This window comes from Pseudophryne corroboree, chromosome 6 (genome assembly GCF_028390025.1).
Source record: "Pseudophryne corroboree isolate aPseCor3 chromosome 6, aPseCor3.hap2, whole genome shotgun sequence".
Lineage (NCBI taxonomy): Eukaryota > Metazoa > Chordata > Amphibia > Anura > Myobatrachidae > Pseudophryne > Pseudophryne corroboree.
This window is the reverse complement of record NC_086449.1, coordinates 673,025,685-673,040,684: the sequence shown is the minus strand read 5'-3', so window position 1 is coordinate 673,040,684 and position 15,000 is coordinate 673,025,685. Positions and strand designations below refer to the sequence as shown.

The 15,000-nt window shown below is 43.5% G+C and overlaps 1 protein-coding gene across 4 annotated transcripts in view; it reads left to right on the top strand.

Moving 5' to 3' along the window:
* DOCK2 (dedicator of cytokinesis 2) overlaps positions 1 to 15,000 on the top strand; it is a 1,781,615-nt gene that overhangs the window by 219,806 nt on the left and 1,546,809 nt on the right. For all 4 annotated transcript variants that reach the window (XM_063928256.1, XM_063928254.1, XM_063928255.1 and 1 more), the window contains exon 6: positions 12,148 to 12,296. In XM_063928256.1, the coding sequence (XP_063784326.1) occupies positions 12,148 to 12,296 (149 nt within the window). The remainder of the gene's footprint in view (positions 1 to 12,147; positions 12,297 to 15,000) is intronic.

Sequence of the window (15,000 nt, the reverse complement as noted above, 5' to 3'; positions counted from 1 at the left end):
GAGGGAGGAGCCAGTGCACACCAGTATTCCTAATTCTTTCTTAAAGTGCCCTGTCTCCTGCGGAGCCCGTCTATTCCCCATGGTCCTTACGGAGTCCCCAGCATCCACTACGGACTACAAGAAATAGATTTACCGGTAAGTAAAATCTTATTTTTTACTTTCAGCCTCAGGAGCTGTGAGGAAAAATCTGCGATAAATGTCCCCTCTGGGGTGTACCATGTGGGGTAACCATAGATTCCGGGTACTTAACCTGTAATCTGTGGGTTCACGCTCTTTAGACAAATATTTTTCATGTGGAGAAAATGCCGAACAATTGATTAGCTCTGGACTTAAACCCAGAGCTTTAGCTGCGCAGTAAACACAACGGCTAATTGAATCTGCTCCTAAGTGGATTTAAAGAAAAACAAAAATGAAATGTGAACCAAAACAAGGAAATTACCAATCACTTTGAATTGGGATATTTGATAATTTACATGATAAGGCAACATTCAAATTCTTAAGCGGACACCTATCATGCCTCGTACAGAGATAAAGTGGAGTAGTTATCCCAAGAAACAAGTTTCCAACACTCATTTCAAAGACTGTGCTAGATATATGACAGTTAGATCCAAGCTTTGTTCAGTCCAAACTTGTTTGTGTCTATTTGCAGCTGTTAGTTCTTCTCATTTGTGCCCACATCAACAGCGGTTCTATATATATATATATAGAGGATAGACTTTACAAGTCTTGCCCACTATAGTTTATTAATAGCAGTCTCTTGTCTACTCGCATCGGCTATTAGACATTGCTCTGCTCAAATCAACAAGTTTAAAATCAGATGTATCTTTTGTTCATTCCGATTGTCACCGGTGTCATAGACACTAGCTATGTAACTGTTGTATTCTAACCACCATTTCTCAAACTGAGGATGGTATATGGGGAAGTAGGACTTTTTCCACTACAGGAAAATTGCGGTTAATATGGAAGGGGATGTTAGCACCTTGCAATTAAGCGAGAATTAAATGAGTTTTCCACACAAATGCAGTGTTTCGGCATCTCTGCTGGCTAGTTTACGTCATCATTTATGAAGGATGGGGAGATCCTCTTTAGGCCAATAAGTAGCCCAAGGCCAGGTACACATAAGAATAATGTGTTCCCAGCCGATATGCCGTCCGACGGGCCAACATATTGTATTGCCCGTACAAACTAAAACGATTTAATGAACAACAGAACGATTCCTTGTTTTGTCCTACATTAAACTGCACCGGGTCGCATGTGGATATCTTCTGATTGGCCATACAGCACGGACAAACAAAAGATACCGCATGCACCCACGAGAGCGTGGAGTCGGGTATACACACTGCCTAATATGCAGTTTCGATAAGACCGAAAACAACGTATTGTGCTGATATCGGCGTAGTATGTACCCGATACACATCAGAACAATGTGTTCCCGGTCAATGGGTCAACATATCATATTGCCCCTACACACTAAAATGATTTAATGAACAGTCCCCCATTACGTGCTTCATTAAACTGCACCAGGTCACAATTAATGTTGTCTGATTGGCCGTGCAGCAGAGCCAACTAAAAGATATTGCATGTGATCCGCAGGACACGCACAATCGGGCATACACAAATTGTTCTGCAGATATTATATTGTTCAGTGTGAACCTACCCTTAAGGCCAGTACTCACGGCCCGATTTGGGAGAGATGTGGGCTGAATGAACCGCTCAGCACACATCTCTCCCGCCGCTCAGCACAGCGCGATGTGTGCTGAGCGTGCGGGGGGAGACGGGGAGGGTGCTCACTTTACCCAGCGGGTGAAGTGAGCAACCCGCTAGATTGGCCTGCATGCAGTTCAATCTGGCAGCAGCGATAGCGCTGCGCGGGGCTGTGCATCGCTTTCGCTGTTAGGGCTAAACACAAAGCGATCTTGCTGAAAATCTAAGCAATCTAGTCAGATTGCTTAGATTATCGCTCCGTGTGTACCCCCCTTTAGGCCTAGAATATCAGGTGGGGAGAGCTGGGAGAATGCTATCCAGACTGGAGTCACATCATGTGCCACTCAGATAACTACAAAGGTAGCCATAGTAATTCAATTGTGTTGTGTAAATTGTGCTGCCTGGAAATTTAATAGTTTGGATTTTAAATGGAGGGACTCCCAATCAATGCATTATGGTTGAATAAACAGGTGGATGTAAATCAAATGTATTACTCCTTTAAAGGAGTAGGGAAAATATGTGTTAAAAAAAATCTTAATGCATTTTTTAGATGATTTATGGTATGAATAATATCCCGGCTTTCTTTCTGTAAGTTTTGGGTCTGTCATAATTTCTAGTATTAAACAGAGACAAGCAAGCTGAATGGAAACCATGGTCTGCATGCCAGTCAAACTGGTCCCATGCAGGGTGGGAGTAGATAGCTGAACACCATGCACTGTTTTATCCCACTCACATTGGGCAGAAGTTAATAATATCCCTTTCTTTTTCATCCACTAGGGGTCACTGGAGTACTCTTGGGATATGGACGGCTTCCACAGGAACAAGGCACTGAATAATAAAATTTAGAACTCTCCTCCAGCAAAAACAAAAAAGCAGTTTCACTGCCATGTCTGTAAGAGTGTGTTACCGGATGGATCTACCACATGTACACTATGTTTTGTGGATCCAGTTACGAATACAAGTTCTGCTCTGGTTTCAAAGCCGGTTTCATCCCCGGACCCTCCATGGACTATGCTAGCAGATGTCCTGGCGGGATTGCAATCAGAATTAGCCGCCGCTCGACAGGAGCGGGAAGCGGCAAGATCTGAGTCGAGGGTGAGACCGCTAGAACTACCGGAGGAGTCTCAGCCTTACCAAAACTTTGGGTAGAAGGGATAAATTTCATTTGTCTTATGATTTACCAGTTTCTGCTATGTTGCATTCTGACGATTCTATGCCAGACCTCTTGGCGCAAGATGACGGTGAGGAGGGCGAAGTAGACAAGCAGTCAGATAGTGACGATTTTGACAGCCCGGGCATTGATAATCTCATCAGAGCGGTGCGTCAGTCTCTGAAGTTTACAGAAACCGAGGAGCCTCTGACAAATGATGAGGTCGTCTTTACTAAACGACAGAGAACTCCAATGTGTTTTCCTGTTTCGGAATCTCTTAATAAGATGTTACTAGAAACACGAAAGAACCCGGATAAACGGTTTTCTATACCTTGCAGATTTAAGTCTAGTTACCCGTTTCCAGAGTCTGTGACAGCTACATGGGAGAATCCGCCATTGGTGGATTCGTCTGTGTCTAAACTTACAAAGAAATTAACCATACCAGTACCAACTGCTACTACGCTTAAAGACCCTTCGGACCGTAAAATAGAAGCTATGCTAAAGTCCATGTATATAGCAGCAGGCGTGTTGCTTAGACCTGGGTTGGTTGGCATTTGGGTAACTAAGGCGCTAATGGTATGGATATCAGAACTCAAGTCTGCCCTACGTGACGATCACCTTATACTTCTCGCTGATCAAATCAGGGAAGCTGCTGATTATCTATGTACAGCTTCTACTGACGTCTGTCAGCTCACTTCTCGCCTTACATCGTCGCTAGTTACAGCACGGCGAGCACTATGGCTGCGTTCTTTGCAAGCGGAAGCGGAGGTCAAAAGAGCTATAGAGGCGTTACCTTACGGTGGCGAGAAGTTGTTTGGTCCTGAATTGGACAAATGGATTTCTGAGGCTACGGGAGGAAAGTCTGTTTTCTTACCATTGCCTCCAACAGTACCTAGACGGAGATACTCTGGACCTGCGTTCAAATCCTTTAGACCTCAGTCCTTTCGCGGGCGTGGCAGAGGAACAGCCACGCCTGGTAGACGAGGTCGAGGACGTGGTTTCCAACAAACCAACACCAGTCGTCAGGACGCTAAGGTCACCGACAAGCCAGTGGCATGACGGGCTCCCAGCCCATCTCGGATCTCCAATTGTGGGAGCACGCCTTCAGACGTTCCAGTTGGCGTGGCTCCAGACGTCCACAGATGGGTGGATCCGCAATTTAGTGTTAAAAGGTTACAAAATAGAGTTCGACTGTCTCCCGCCACTGCGGTTTTTCAAGACAGGACTGCCTGTGTCGGATGACAAGAAGGCGGTTCTGCAAATTGCCATTCAGTCTCTGCTGGATGCAGCAGTTTTGATTCCGGTCCCTGTACACCAACAAGATCAGGGTTATTATTCCAGTCTGTTTGTGGTACCAAAGCCGGATGGCTCGGTCAGGCCAATATTGAACTTAAAGGGTCTCAATCAGTACGTCACTTACTACAGATTCAAGATGGAATCTCTGCGGTCAGTAATTGCAGGTTTAGAGCCACAGGAATTCTTGATTGCACTGGATCTCAAGGATGCGTACTTACACATTCCGATTTGGCCACCTCACCTGAGGTTCTTGCGGTTTGCAATACGGCAGAACCATTACCAGTTTCAGGCTCTACCGTTTGGCCTCTCGTCAGCACCTCGGGTATTCACCAAGGTGATGTCTGTGATGATAGCTCATCTCAGATCCCTGGGATTGATAATAGTTCCGTATTTGGACGATTTGCTCATCAAAGCTCCGTCTCAACAGATGCTCCTCCAACATGCGTTGCTCACGTACAATGTACTGGTTCAGCACGGTTGGATTGTCAACTTCAAGAAATCACATCTGATTCCGTCTCAAAGACTTCAATTCCTAGGTATGATTCTCGATACGGTAAATCAAAGAATTTACCTACCAGAACAGAAAGTACAGGTCATTCGTCATCTGGTACAATTAGTGCTCAAGCCACGCACAGTCTCGGTACATTTGTGCATTCGCCTCTTAGGCACAATGGTGGCGGCTTTCGAAGTGCTTCAGTTCGGGAGATTTCATTCACGTCCTTTTCAACTGGATGTGCTCGCACAGTGGTCAGGCTCGCATCTGCAGATTCACCACAGGGTGAGGTTGTCGCCACGGGCCAGGGTATCTCTACTCTGGTGGCTCAAAGTACACAATCTAACCGCAGGGAAATGGTTCGGCGCCTGGAATTGGATAATTCTAACGACGGACGCGAGTCTCAGAGGTTGGGGAGCTGTAGTTCAAAATTGTCAGTTCCAGGGTCTCTGGGCAGATCACGAAAGATTGCTGTCTATAAATGTCCTGGAACTCCGGGCAGTTTACAATGTGCTACGACAAGCAGTGCACATGCTTCGGTCTCAGACTGTTCAGGTGCATCAGACAATGCGACGGCAGTCGCATACATCAACAAACAAGGAGGAACGAGAAGTCGCATGGCAATGCGGGAAGTAGCTCGAATCCTCAATTGGGCCGAGCATCACCAAGTGATATTGTCGGCAGTGTTCATTCCGGGAGTGGACAACTGGGAGGCGGATTATCTCAGCCGTCTGGATTTTCATCCAGGAGAATGGGCATTAAATCCAGAAGTGTTTCACATGTTGGTCCAGAGGTGGGAGTATCCTCAGGTGGACCTGATGGCATCTCGCCACAATCACCAAACACCCCAGTATGTGTCCAGAACGCGAGATCCAAAGGCAGTGGCGGTGGATGCTCTCACCATCGCGTGGCCGTACAGCCTCGTGTATCTGTTTCCACCGTTTCCGCTGCTCCCTCTTTTGCTAAAACGGATCAAAAGAGAGTCCGTCTCAGTCATACTAGTGGCGCCTCATTGGCCTCGGAGAGCTTGGTTCTTGGATCTCCGCGGACTACTCGCAGACGATCCTTGGCCGCTCCCACTACGTACGGACCTGTTACAACAGGGTCCGTTCCTTTACCCCGATTTAGCGCGGCTGCGTTTGACGGGGTGGCTGTTGAGACCGCCCTCTTAAGAAGAGAGGGCATTCCAGAATCGGTTATACCAACCATGTTACGAGCTCGGAAGCCGGTTACGGCAGCTCATTATTACAGAATTTGGCGTGCCTATATAGCTTGGTGTGAAGATCGGAAGTTTCCGACATCATCTTTCAAGTTATCTCGTCTTTTGTTATTTCTACAGATGGGGTTAGAAGGAGGACTGCGTTTATCTACACTAAAGGTGCAGGTATCTGCGTTGTCAATTAACTTTCAAAGACGATTGGCTCTATTGCCGTCGGTACACACTTTTCTGCAAGGTGTCCTCAGAGTACAGCCTCCATTCATTCCACCTACAGCGCCATGGGACTTGAATCTGGTTTTAGATTTCTTACAGTCTTCATATTTTGAACCCTTACAACAAGTGGATATTAAGTTTCTCACTTGGAAAAAAATTTTCTACTAGCCTTAGCTTCGGCAAGTCGTGTTTAGATTTGGGTGCCTTGTCATGCAAGCCACCGTATTTGGTGTTTCATGATGACAGAGCGGAACTTCGGACGAATCCCGCTTTCCTGCCAAAGGTAGTTCATCTTTTCACATCAATCAACCAATAGTAGTTCCTGTATTGACAGGAAATGCTGGAACCTTGGATGTGGTACGCGCATTATGCGTTTATGTATCCCGAACGTCTACAGTTCGTAAGACGGATACGTTGTTTGTTCTCTATGATGCTGCCAAGATGGGTTGGCCAGCTTCTAAGCAGACCTTATCCAGATGGATTAAACTGACCATTCGCCAGGCTTACCTTCATGCTAGGTTACAGCCGCCTACATCAGTAACAGCTCATTCCACACGTTCTGTGGGAACTTCATGGGCAGCTGGTCGTGGGGCTTCTATGACGCAGCTTTGCAGTGCGGCTACATGGTCATCAGTGCACACGTTTGTGCGCTTTTATAAGTTTGATACGTTTGCGGCATCAGCATCTAGCTTTGGCCGCCTAGTGTTACAGGTGCCAAACAGCTCTCCCGCCCACGGGGGAAGCTTTGGTACGTCCCAAGAGTACTCCAGTGACCCCTAGTGGATGAAAAAGAAAATAGGATTTTGGTACTTACCAGGTAAATCCTTTTCTTTGAATCCATAGGGGGCACTGGACGCCCACCCAGAGCAGTTTTACCTGGTTAGTGATAAGTTCAGGGGATCTTATGGTAACACATTCTCACCGACTGGTTCAAAGTTTCAAGTTCTAGCGGTTATAGTGCCAACTGTTTAGTTGTCAGTCACGTTATGTGTCAACTTTATTGTTGTCCGTTATGTTATATGTAATTCTCCATTGTCAACCACTCTATAGCTCCTCTTCGGCTCAGTAAAAAAACACTGAGGTACTCTGGGATATGGAGGGGAGGAGAGTTCTAAATGTAATTATTCAGTGCCTTGTTCCTGTGGAAGCCGTCCATATCCCAAGAGTACTCCAGTGCCCCCTATGGATTCAAAGAAAAGTATTTACCTGGTAAGTACCAAAATCCTATTTTTACACTGACATTAAAATCCCAGGTTATTGTACGTGAACCTGGGATTTTTGTCAGTGGAAACTGCTCAACCCGGGTCTAGTGACCTGGAAATCCAGCACGGCTAGCGAGCAGGGTTTTTCCTGGCAAGGACTCGGGTAAGGCTCAGTGTAAATATGTAACACGGGTCATCTTACTCAGGACTCGTTTACAGCAGGGGAGAGCCCATACCTCCCAGCCACTGTATCCCGCAAGCAGTCGAGAGGTTGGGGATAGGCTGTCTGCACTGCAGCTCTGTCTGCAATGCAGACTGAGCAGCAGTGTTGGTAAAGGTGAATAGATGCTGCGTACATGTGCTGCGTCTATTTGGTGCACAGAGGAGTTTGGAAGTAGCTCAGCAGCTGCCAGAGTGCTGGGCTCACCCCCAGCTTGACGTGGGGCAACATCAACAAAGTTGGCGTGACCTAACAAGACTGAGGCCACACCCCAGGATCCTGTCAAGATGACCGTACTTGTGTGCAATGTAAAGTTCTTCCTCCCAGGAATAATCAGAGTCGGAGCAGTGGTGGAAAAGGGGTCTGACCCAGTGTGGAGCTGTGTTCCAAATCTCGGGTCAGACTGGGACTTAGGTGGAAAAGGGATATAAATTGGTGGATGGGTGATTATTTTTTTGGTTTTGGAAATTACAGTACGATATTTATTTTTACAGTTATAGTATTGCAGGTAGTTTGGCATCACTGTCAGTGTGATTGCTGGTGTTATTTCTTACCCCAACATTTCACAACTGTGTGTTAATGAATATGATATACAGTAGTAAAACACAATATCAACGGACACTTCATTCAGAGGCAATTAAATGTACAGGCCTAATATAATTTATGTATTTATTTATTTTAAATTTGAATGTTATGTTATAGTGCAATCCTCCAATAGAAGAAAGTGACAAGAAACTGAGTACGTGTACAAAGACCTGACAGCTATGATCTAATAGGTCTACCACAAATCTTCATTACCTTAATGAGTGCAATTCAGAAACTCTTTAAAATGACACATTCCATCTCTTTGTTCTTCAGAAGACCTTTCTTTCCTTGCTAATCACCTTAAAAAATAAGTTACAGCATTACAATTGATATATCAATTGATATTCAGCTGTTAAAGTATTCTAACCTTTTATCAGAACAATCAGTATCAGTACTTCTAACAGCTGTTAATTATCTGCTGTTTTCTTCTTGCTTTAGAATATAAATCATTTTTAAATAGAGCACATCAAAGGAGAATTGAAACACAAAGTTTTGTGGAAAACAAAGTTCTCCAGAATACTTATATTTCTTTTGTATTTAATAAAAATCGACTGTTGTGAAATAAAATTGCAAGCAACAAATAACACAAATAACTGAGGATTATATTTGTATGACTAATTCAGGTCATGCATCTACCTTTCAATTCACTGATGCCAATCCGATCCGATGATCATCGATTTCCCAGGGGATCTGTAAAATCCTACATGTTAATAATCCCTAACTCGCCAATTCTGATTATTTTTAGTCAGAATTGGTGAATCGAGGATTTCCAACATGTTAAATTTTGCAGATGTTCCAACCCAGTCATGAGCAAAACAAGAAATAGCCCAGATAGATTGTAGATGTGTTGGATCCTGTAAACAGAACATGGAAACAGAAAATATTCTGAATCCATAAGAAGTGATAGAATTACTGTAACATTTTCCTATCTTTCATACTATATATGGAGTTTGGTTATAGGAAAAAAACACTACTGTATATTAAGTCAGTTTTCTATGCAAATATCCTGCGATATCATGAACACATGTAGATGCTGGGGGTAATTCAGACCTAATCTTAGCAGCAAGTTTGTTAGCAGTTGGGCAAAACCATGTGCACTGCAGGTGTAGCAGATATTACATTTGCAGAGAGAGTTAGATTTGGGTGGGTCATATTGTTTCTGTGCAGGGTAAATACTGGCGTCTTTATTTTTACACTGCAATTTAGATTTCAGTTTGAACACACCCCACCCAAATCTAACTCTTAAGATTGGGCGTTCCTATCCTGCAGTTGGGGGGAGCGAGGGAGACTTTTATGGGAGTGTTGTGGGCATGTTGCTGAAAGCAGTTACGTACAAAGATGCTCAACCATAAAAGGCCATATTTAGACAGAGAAACTGCACCTACCATAGGACTGATGCAAGTTTTGATTGTGCCACTAATGATGCAACAAGCGGCATGTCAGCGTCTACACACTGTACACCAAGGAAGTTCTTCATAGCAGTATTACCATATAGTCACAGATACCCATTATATTTTTGGTAGGGATGGCCATCGACCATCAATGATTTCAGCTCATCGATAATTTATGGCTAATGTCACATACTTTTGCCATCATTGGTAGAGAACCAGATGATTTCCTGCCACTGATGGTACAGAACCACACAGTTTTATTTATTTTAACAAGTTGCCGGGATATGGAGAATAGTTCCCCCCTGATACCATTGGAGGCCCTCCCCCAGGTCCTGATTGGCCCATGGGCCAGCCAGTGAAGGAATAGGGAAGTCCATCTGTTAGTGTAACCATCGATGGTCATCCATTACAAAGTTTACATCCACTAATGGTTACTTACCATTTTACAATCGATGTAGAACACACCGATGGATATCCCTAGTTTTTGGCTTGTTATTGCACTCACAGTACAGATGACATGTAACATGTATTGAACTGAAAGCAATCTCCATGTGTAATATGCTGATAATATGTGCATGCTATATTGTTCTATAACATGAAGTAGAGGTAAACTTCCTGAATCCATTAGATAACTGTACTCATGGCCTCTCTCTCTCCATCCTTTCCCTCTCCTCCCCCCCCCCCCAAAAAAATAATAATAATAATTACATTTCCTTTTTATGCAAATTAAGGGTCTCCTATAGTGTTATATCCTGATAATGTATTAGTTTCATGGTATAAACAAGGTTGAAAATCTGTAGTAACTTATGGTGTGTACATGTACACACGGTGAGATCCTTGCTATGCCCGATTTTCACTTGCGATTTCCCTTGAACTCCCCGGAGCCCAGATAGCACAGATTTTTACTAACTTTTCTTGAGATATGGACTATGTGTGCTTACGATTTTTATTTATGTGAGATTTTGGCTTATGTGAGATGTCATTGACATGTGAGATAAACTAGATAGTACACCGATCTAGCAAGGATTGACTTGCCTGCACAGTCTATCTTTTTTGCGATGCCGACCTGGCGGGACCGCGCATCGGGATCGAATCGGGATCGCAAGGTGACTTTCACCTTGCGATCTGCACTAACTTTTCTTGCGATTTTGACTATATAGTCAAAATCTAAAGAAAATATCTCACCGTGTGTACACACCCTTACACTTGGGTTCTTACCCAAAAAGGGTGCAAATAAGAAAGGTGATCGTGCCAATAACATTCATTCAGATTTTAACTTGAATTTTTCTGGTGCAGCTTTGAAAATGAATTACTTCTTGTTGGTTACTATGTACAACACCACCTTTTCTCTATGAGACATTTTTCATTAGGGATATATTTACAAAAAAATCTTTTTTTTTTTTTTTTATAACTGCCTGTTCTCTTTGACTTTGAGGGCTGGATTTAAAAGGGAAATAGTAATACATGCAAAATCAGGCTTGTTTGGTGTCTATTGCTATTGCCCTTAAATTCAGCCCTCAAAGCCGCTGAATATTCGCCAGCTCTGAAACAATCTTTAATAAATATACCCCTCAAATAAGGAAAACGAGACAGACATTCAAAGAAATATGACACTGTATTGAAATGATTTCCCGACTAAACAGAGCCGTTGTCCCTGTCAGTTTTCCATTAGGTAGAAATAATTCTACTAGATTTCATAAATCAAAATCTACTGTTACTGTAGCAGAAAGTATTTTTTCAATAATAAATATAAAAACTGTACCTATACTATTACTTTACTATACAAAGGCATATGCTGGCCAATTCAAATACCTGAATGTGTCGCCGAACACCTCGTTTAATGTAATTGGCCTGACGGAAAAGAACAATTACATAATTTGATTGTATTATCATAAATGCCGTTTTGGACTTTTCAGCAAAAGGTATTTTGCAGTACAATGGGCCTAATTCATGTTTGTACGCAATGGCCGATGTTCTTGCAAAAGAGCAATTATCGGTAGACTGCGCATGTGCTGCAGTGGTAATGTGCATGCACCAAGGTGCCTCTGCGATCCCGCTTGCAGGATTTCATAGAAAAGTGATTGACAGGAAGTGACCATTTAGAGGTGTTAAAGAGAAGTTTATAGGGAGTCGTTGGAAAACGCAGGCGTGTCATGGCCTTTTTTGGGTCATGTATCTGCTGTCAGCCGCGAGCTCACACATGCAAAAACATGGTGTCTGAGCCGCTACTGCTGTGTCCAGTCTGTGTAGCCATAGGCCTATCTGTAACCCCAATATCCACATTTTTGCATATAGGCTGGAAATGTATACGCAACTGCGAATGACTTTATGATGGCTCCGGTGGGCGTCTCTTTTTATTCCTTGCTAACATTAGCAGTTCCATAGCCTAGAAAATTGCAATTGTAGTTGCTTACAAACTTGAATTAGGTCTGATACCTTAAAGAAGGATACTCATGCTTTTCTTCATCGGTGCTAGAAATAAAATCAGATCTCACTTGGGAGTTACAGTACCATCTTGCCTACAATCTGGTGTAAAATAAAAGTTCAAGTTGGTAACTCTTTCATGTTAGACATAGACATTTTTCTAATTAAGAAAATGTCCCTGGATAGTTTATTGTGCTATACAGTTATTATGAAGCCATTAACCTCTGTGTGTGTTGTTGTCTTGTTGCAGTCGAGCAAAAAGGAGAAATTCCAGCAGGTCCAGTCAATGATGTGTGATCTGATGGAATGGCGATCACAGCTCCTGTCTGGTACTTTGCCAAAGGATGAATTAAAAGAGCTCAAACAAAAAGTGACTTCAAAGATTGACTACGGCAATAAGTAGGTTATTTTCCTTGTGGTCTAGCTGCAAACTTATGCACAGTGCTTTTGTTTCTATGGAGTACTGAAAATACACTTTATAGTATTCCTATTTTTTTTACATTGTATTACTGCATGCTTTAGAACCAGTAATAATGCCTAGCAATTATAATGCCTAGCAAATTAGTTATATCCCTATCAGAAATATTAGTGTGAAATGCTACCAAGTCCACTCTAAACAATGACATTCCCTAAGGCCCTATTCTATACTCTTTATGGGGGATGTACAGATGTGTTGAAATTTGTCCTCCTGCACCTAGCCTCAATACGCCATGTAGCGCAAGTGACTCTAGCCAATGGGTGTAGCATCTTTTTTGTGCTGTTTTTGCGCTTGTGCCTTAGTCGGTCCAATTAAACAATCAGGCGTGACAAAACCGCTTCACAAGACTGTACTGATTAATACAATATGCATTACTTACATCTGTGTCCACTGGGAGGCAGTGGCTGAACTTGTGAGTGGTTGGCCCAGGTGCAAAAAAAATTATTTGTGCCCCCTTCTCTACCCCAACCAAAGTTCACAACATGACAAACGGCAGTGGGCGACAGGGAGAAACAGAGGGTGACAGCGTAAGATGGGGAGGCAGAGAGTGACAATGGAAGGCGGCGGACGGTGACAGCGGAATACATGGGGAGGCAGTGGTTGACAGAGAGTCAGTGGATGACAGGAGTACAAGCACAATGTCCTGCGCAGTGAGGAGAACAGGGTGCATGTACCTTGGGGACAGGAACACAGAGGCCCCTACTCTGGCCCCCAACCCTTGTGATGTCCTCAGTTTGGCACTCGGTCGGGCAGACTCTGACAGTGCTAGTTACACCGGTTGTGAATCAGAATAAATGTACAGCTGTCTGTTAATTAGAGGCAGTGTGTGGCTGTGATCATCAGCACTGATAGGTGGCAGTCCAGCACACACAAGGTCATTTCTGCCTACCTAAGGTAAGGGGCAGGTCCCTCGGGCAGTGTGGGCCACCCTTTTCTCTGCACTAGACCATTCATCCGACATTGCTCAAAAAAGGTCTGCGGGGGACCAGGGGATAAGTCATTGCTGGTCTGGGCTGCAGTAGGCCCCTTAGTTCTCAGGGGCCCAGGTGCAATGCACCTGCTACACCAGTGGTAGTTCTGCCTCTGCTGGGAAGGTACACCTGTCAAACCATAACTCAGGAGTCCTAAGGCGAGCTCGGGGAGGACAGAAACCTCCCTTTAAGCATTGTGTGTATTAGGACACTTCTGTAGCGTGTTAGAAATTCAGATGTTAGACACATAAAGAGGGATTATGTAAATAGTTATAAAATGATTTTACTTAGCTTCGGTGGTAAGAAAATTGTCAATAAGCACTTTCTACAGTTTCTCTACAATCTAAGACACATGAAATTTGCAAGGAATAGGTCACATAGTTGGGCATTGTAATTTTATAGTCTATAGCGAGGCTGTGTGTTGAGGCTAATACCTCAATTTGTATGGTTTATGTACAAAGTTAATACGGCCAATTAACAATGATCTGTTTTCTTACATAACCTAACAGCACAGATGTCAGACTACCACTTTCTGTGGTATATTAGAAAAGTTTGTCTCAGTCACTTATGATCATTTCAAACTTCCTGAGCCAGTCATCTGTTACATGATGAACATGTTGATGTGTTTCCAGCTTCTGAGCAACATATGTACATGGACCACTAAAATACAGGGATCATAGGGGCATATTCATTATTTAGAGCTGGATGACCCCTGATGATTAACTATTCAAATCACAAACTTGTGATACTTAAGTACCGTAGCAATACAGCATTGCTCTTGTGTGGCTGTCCCCGCGCACAGTAATGCTACAGTGCTTCAGTAGCAATTACACCTACCACTCCCGTTCTGGAATTCTATCTTACGTCATACATGCCAAATGTTGCACAGTGGTTGTGTCCACTCTGACCCCTCTTCGCAACCCTGGACCTTCTTCCATAGGATGGAGCTGGACTACAAGAACCAGTGCCTTCGGAAGATGGTGTTTGTTCTTTCAGACAAACTTAAAAAACTTTATTGCTCAAGGAAATGCGGACATTTGTGCTCATTCTTGCACGTCTGGTGGTCTTGTCTCAAAGTTGTCAAGTTTTGGAGCAAGGTTACTCACCTCCTTTGTGATGTGATCAAGGTCTTAATCTCCAAGCTCCCATGGTCTTTTTTTCTTTGGTTGTTCCCTAGAGAGTTTGGAGGGCCCGCAGATATAACACTTCATAGGAGTGAATATATATATGCAATATATAAATACAATTTGTTCAATGGACTCATTATGGGAGCAATTTCAGTTACATTCATTCAACCCACCATCCAGCCCACTATGTTGCTGATGATTGGCAGATGTTGATGATGATTGTCAGTGATGTTGATGATGATTGTCAGTGATGTTGATGATGAGCACTGATAATGATTAGCACTGATGTTGATAATGATTGGCAGTGATGTTGATAATGATTAGCATTGATGTTGATGATGATTGGCAGTGATGTAGATGATGATTAGCAGTGATGTAGATGATGATTAGCAGTGATGTAGATGATGATTGTCAGTGATGTTGATTATCACTGACCTGGTTTGGGAGTGTTGTGGACTCGGGGTTTCTTCCGATGACCGGGAAGAGGAACCGCAACTGGGCCGAATGTAGGTTTTCCTCATGCAGGA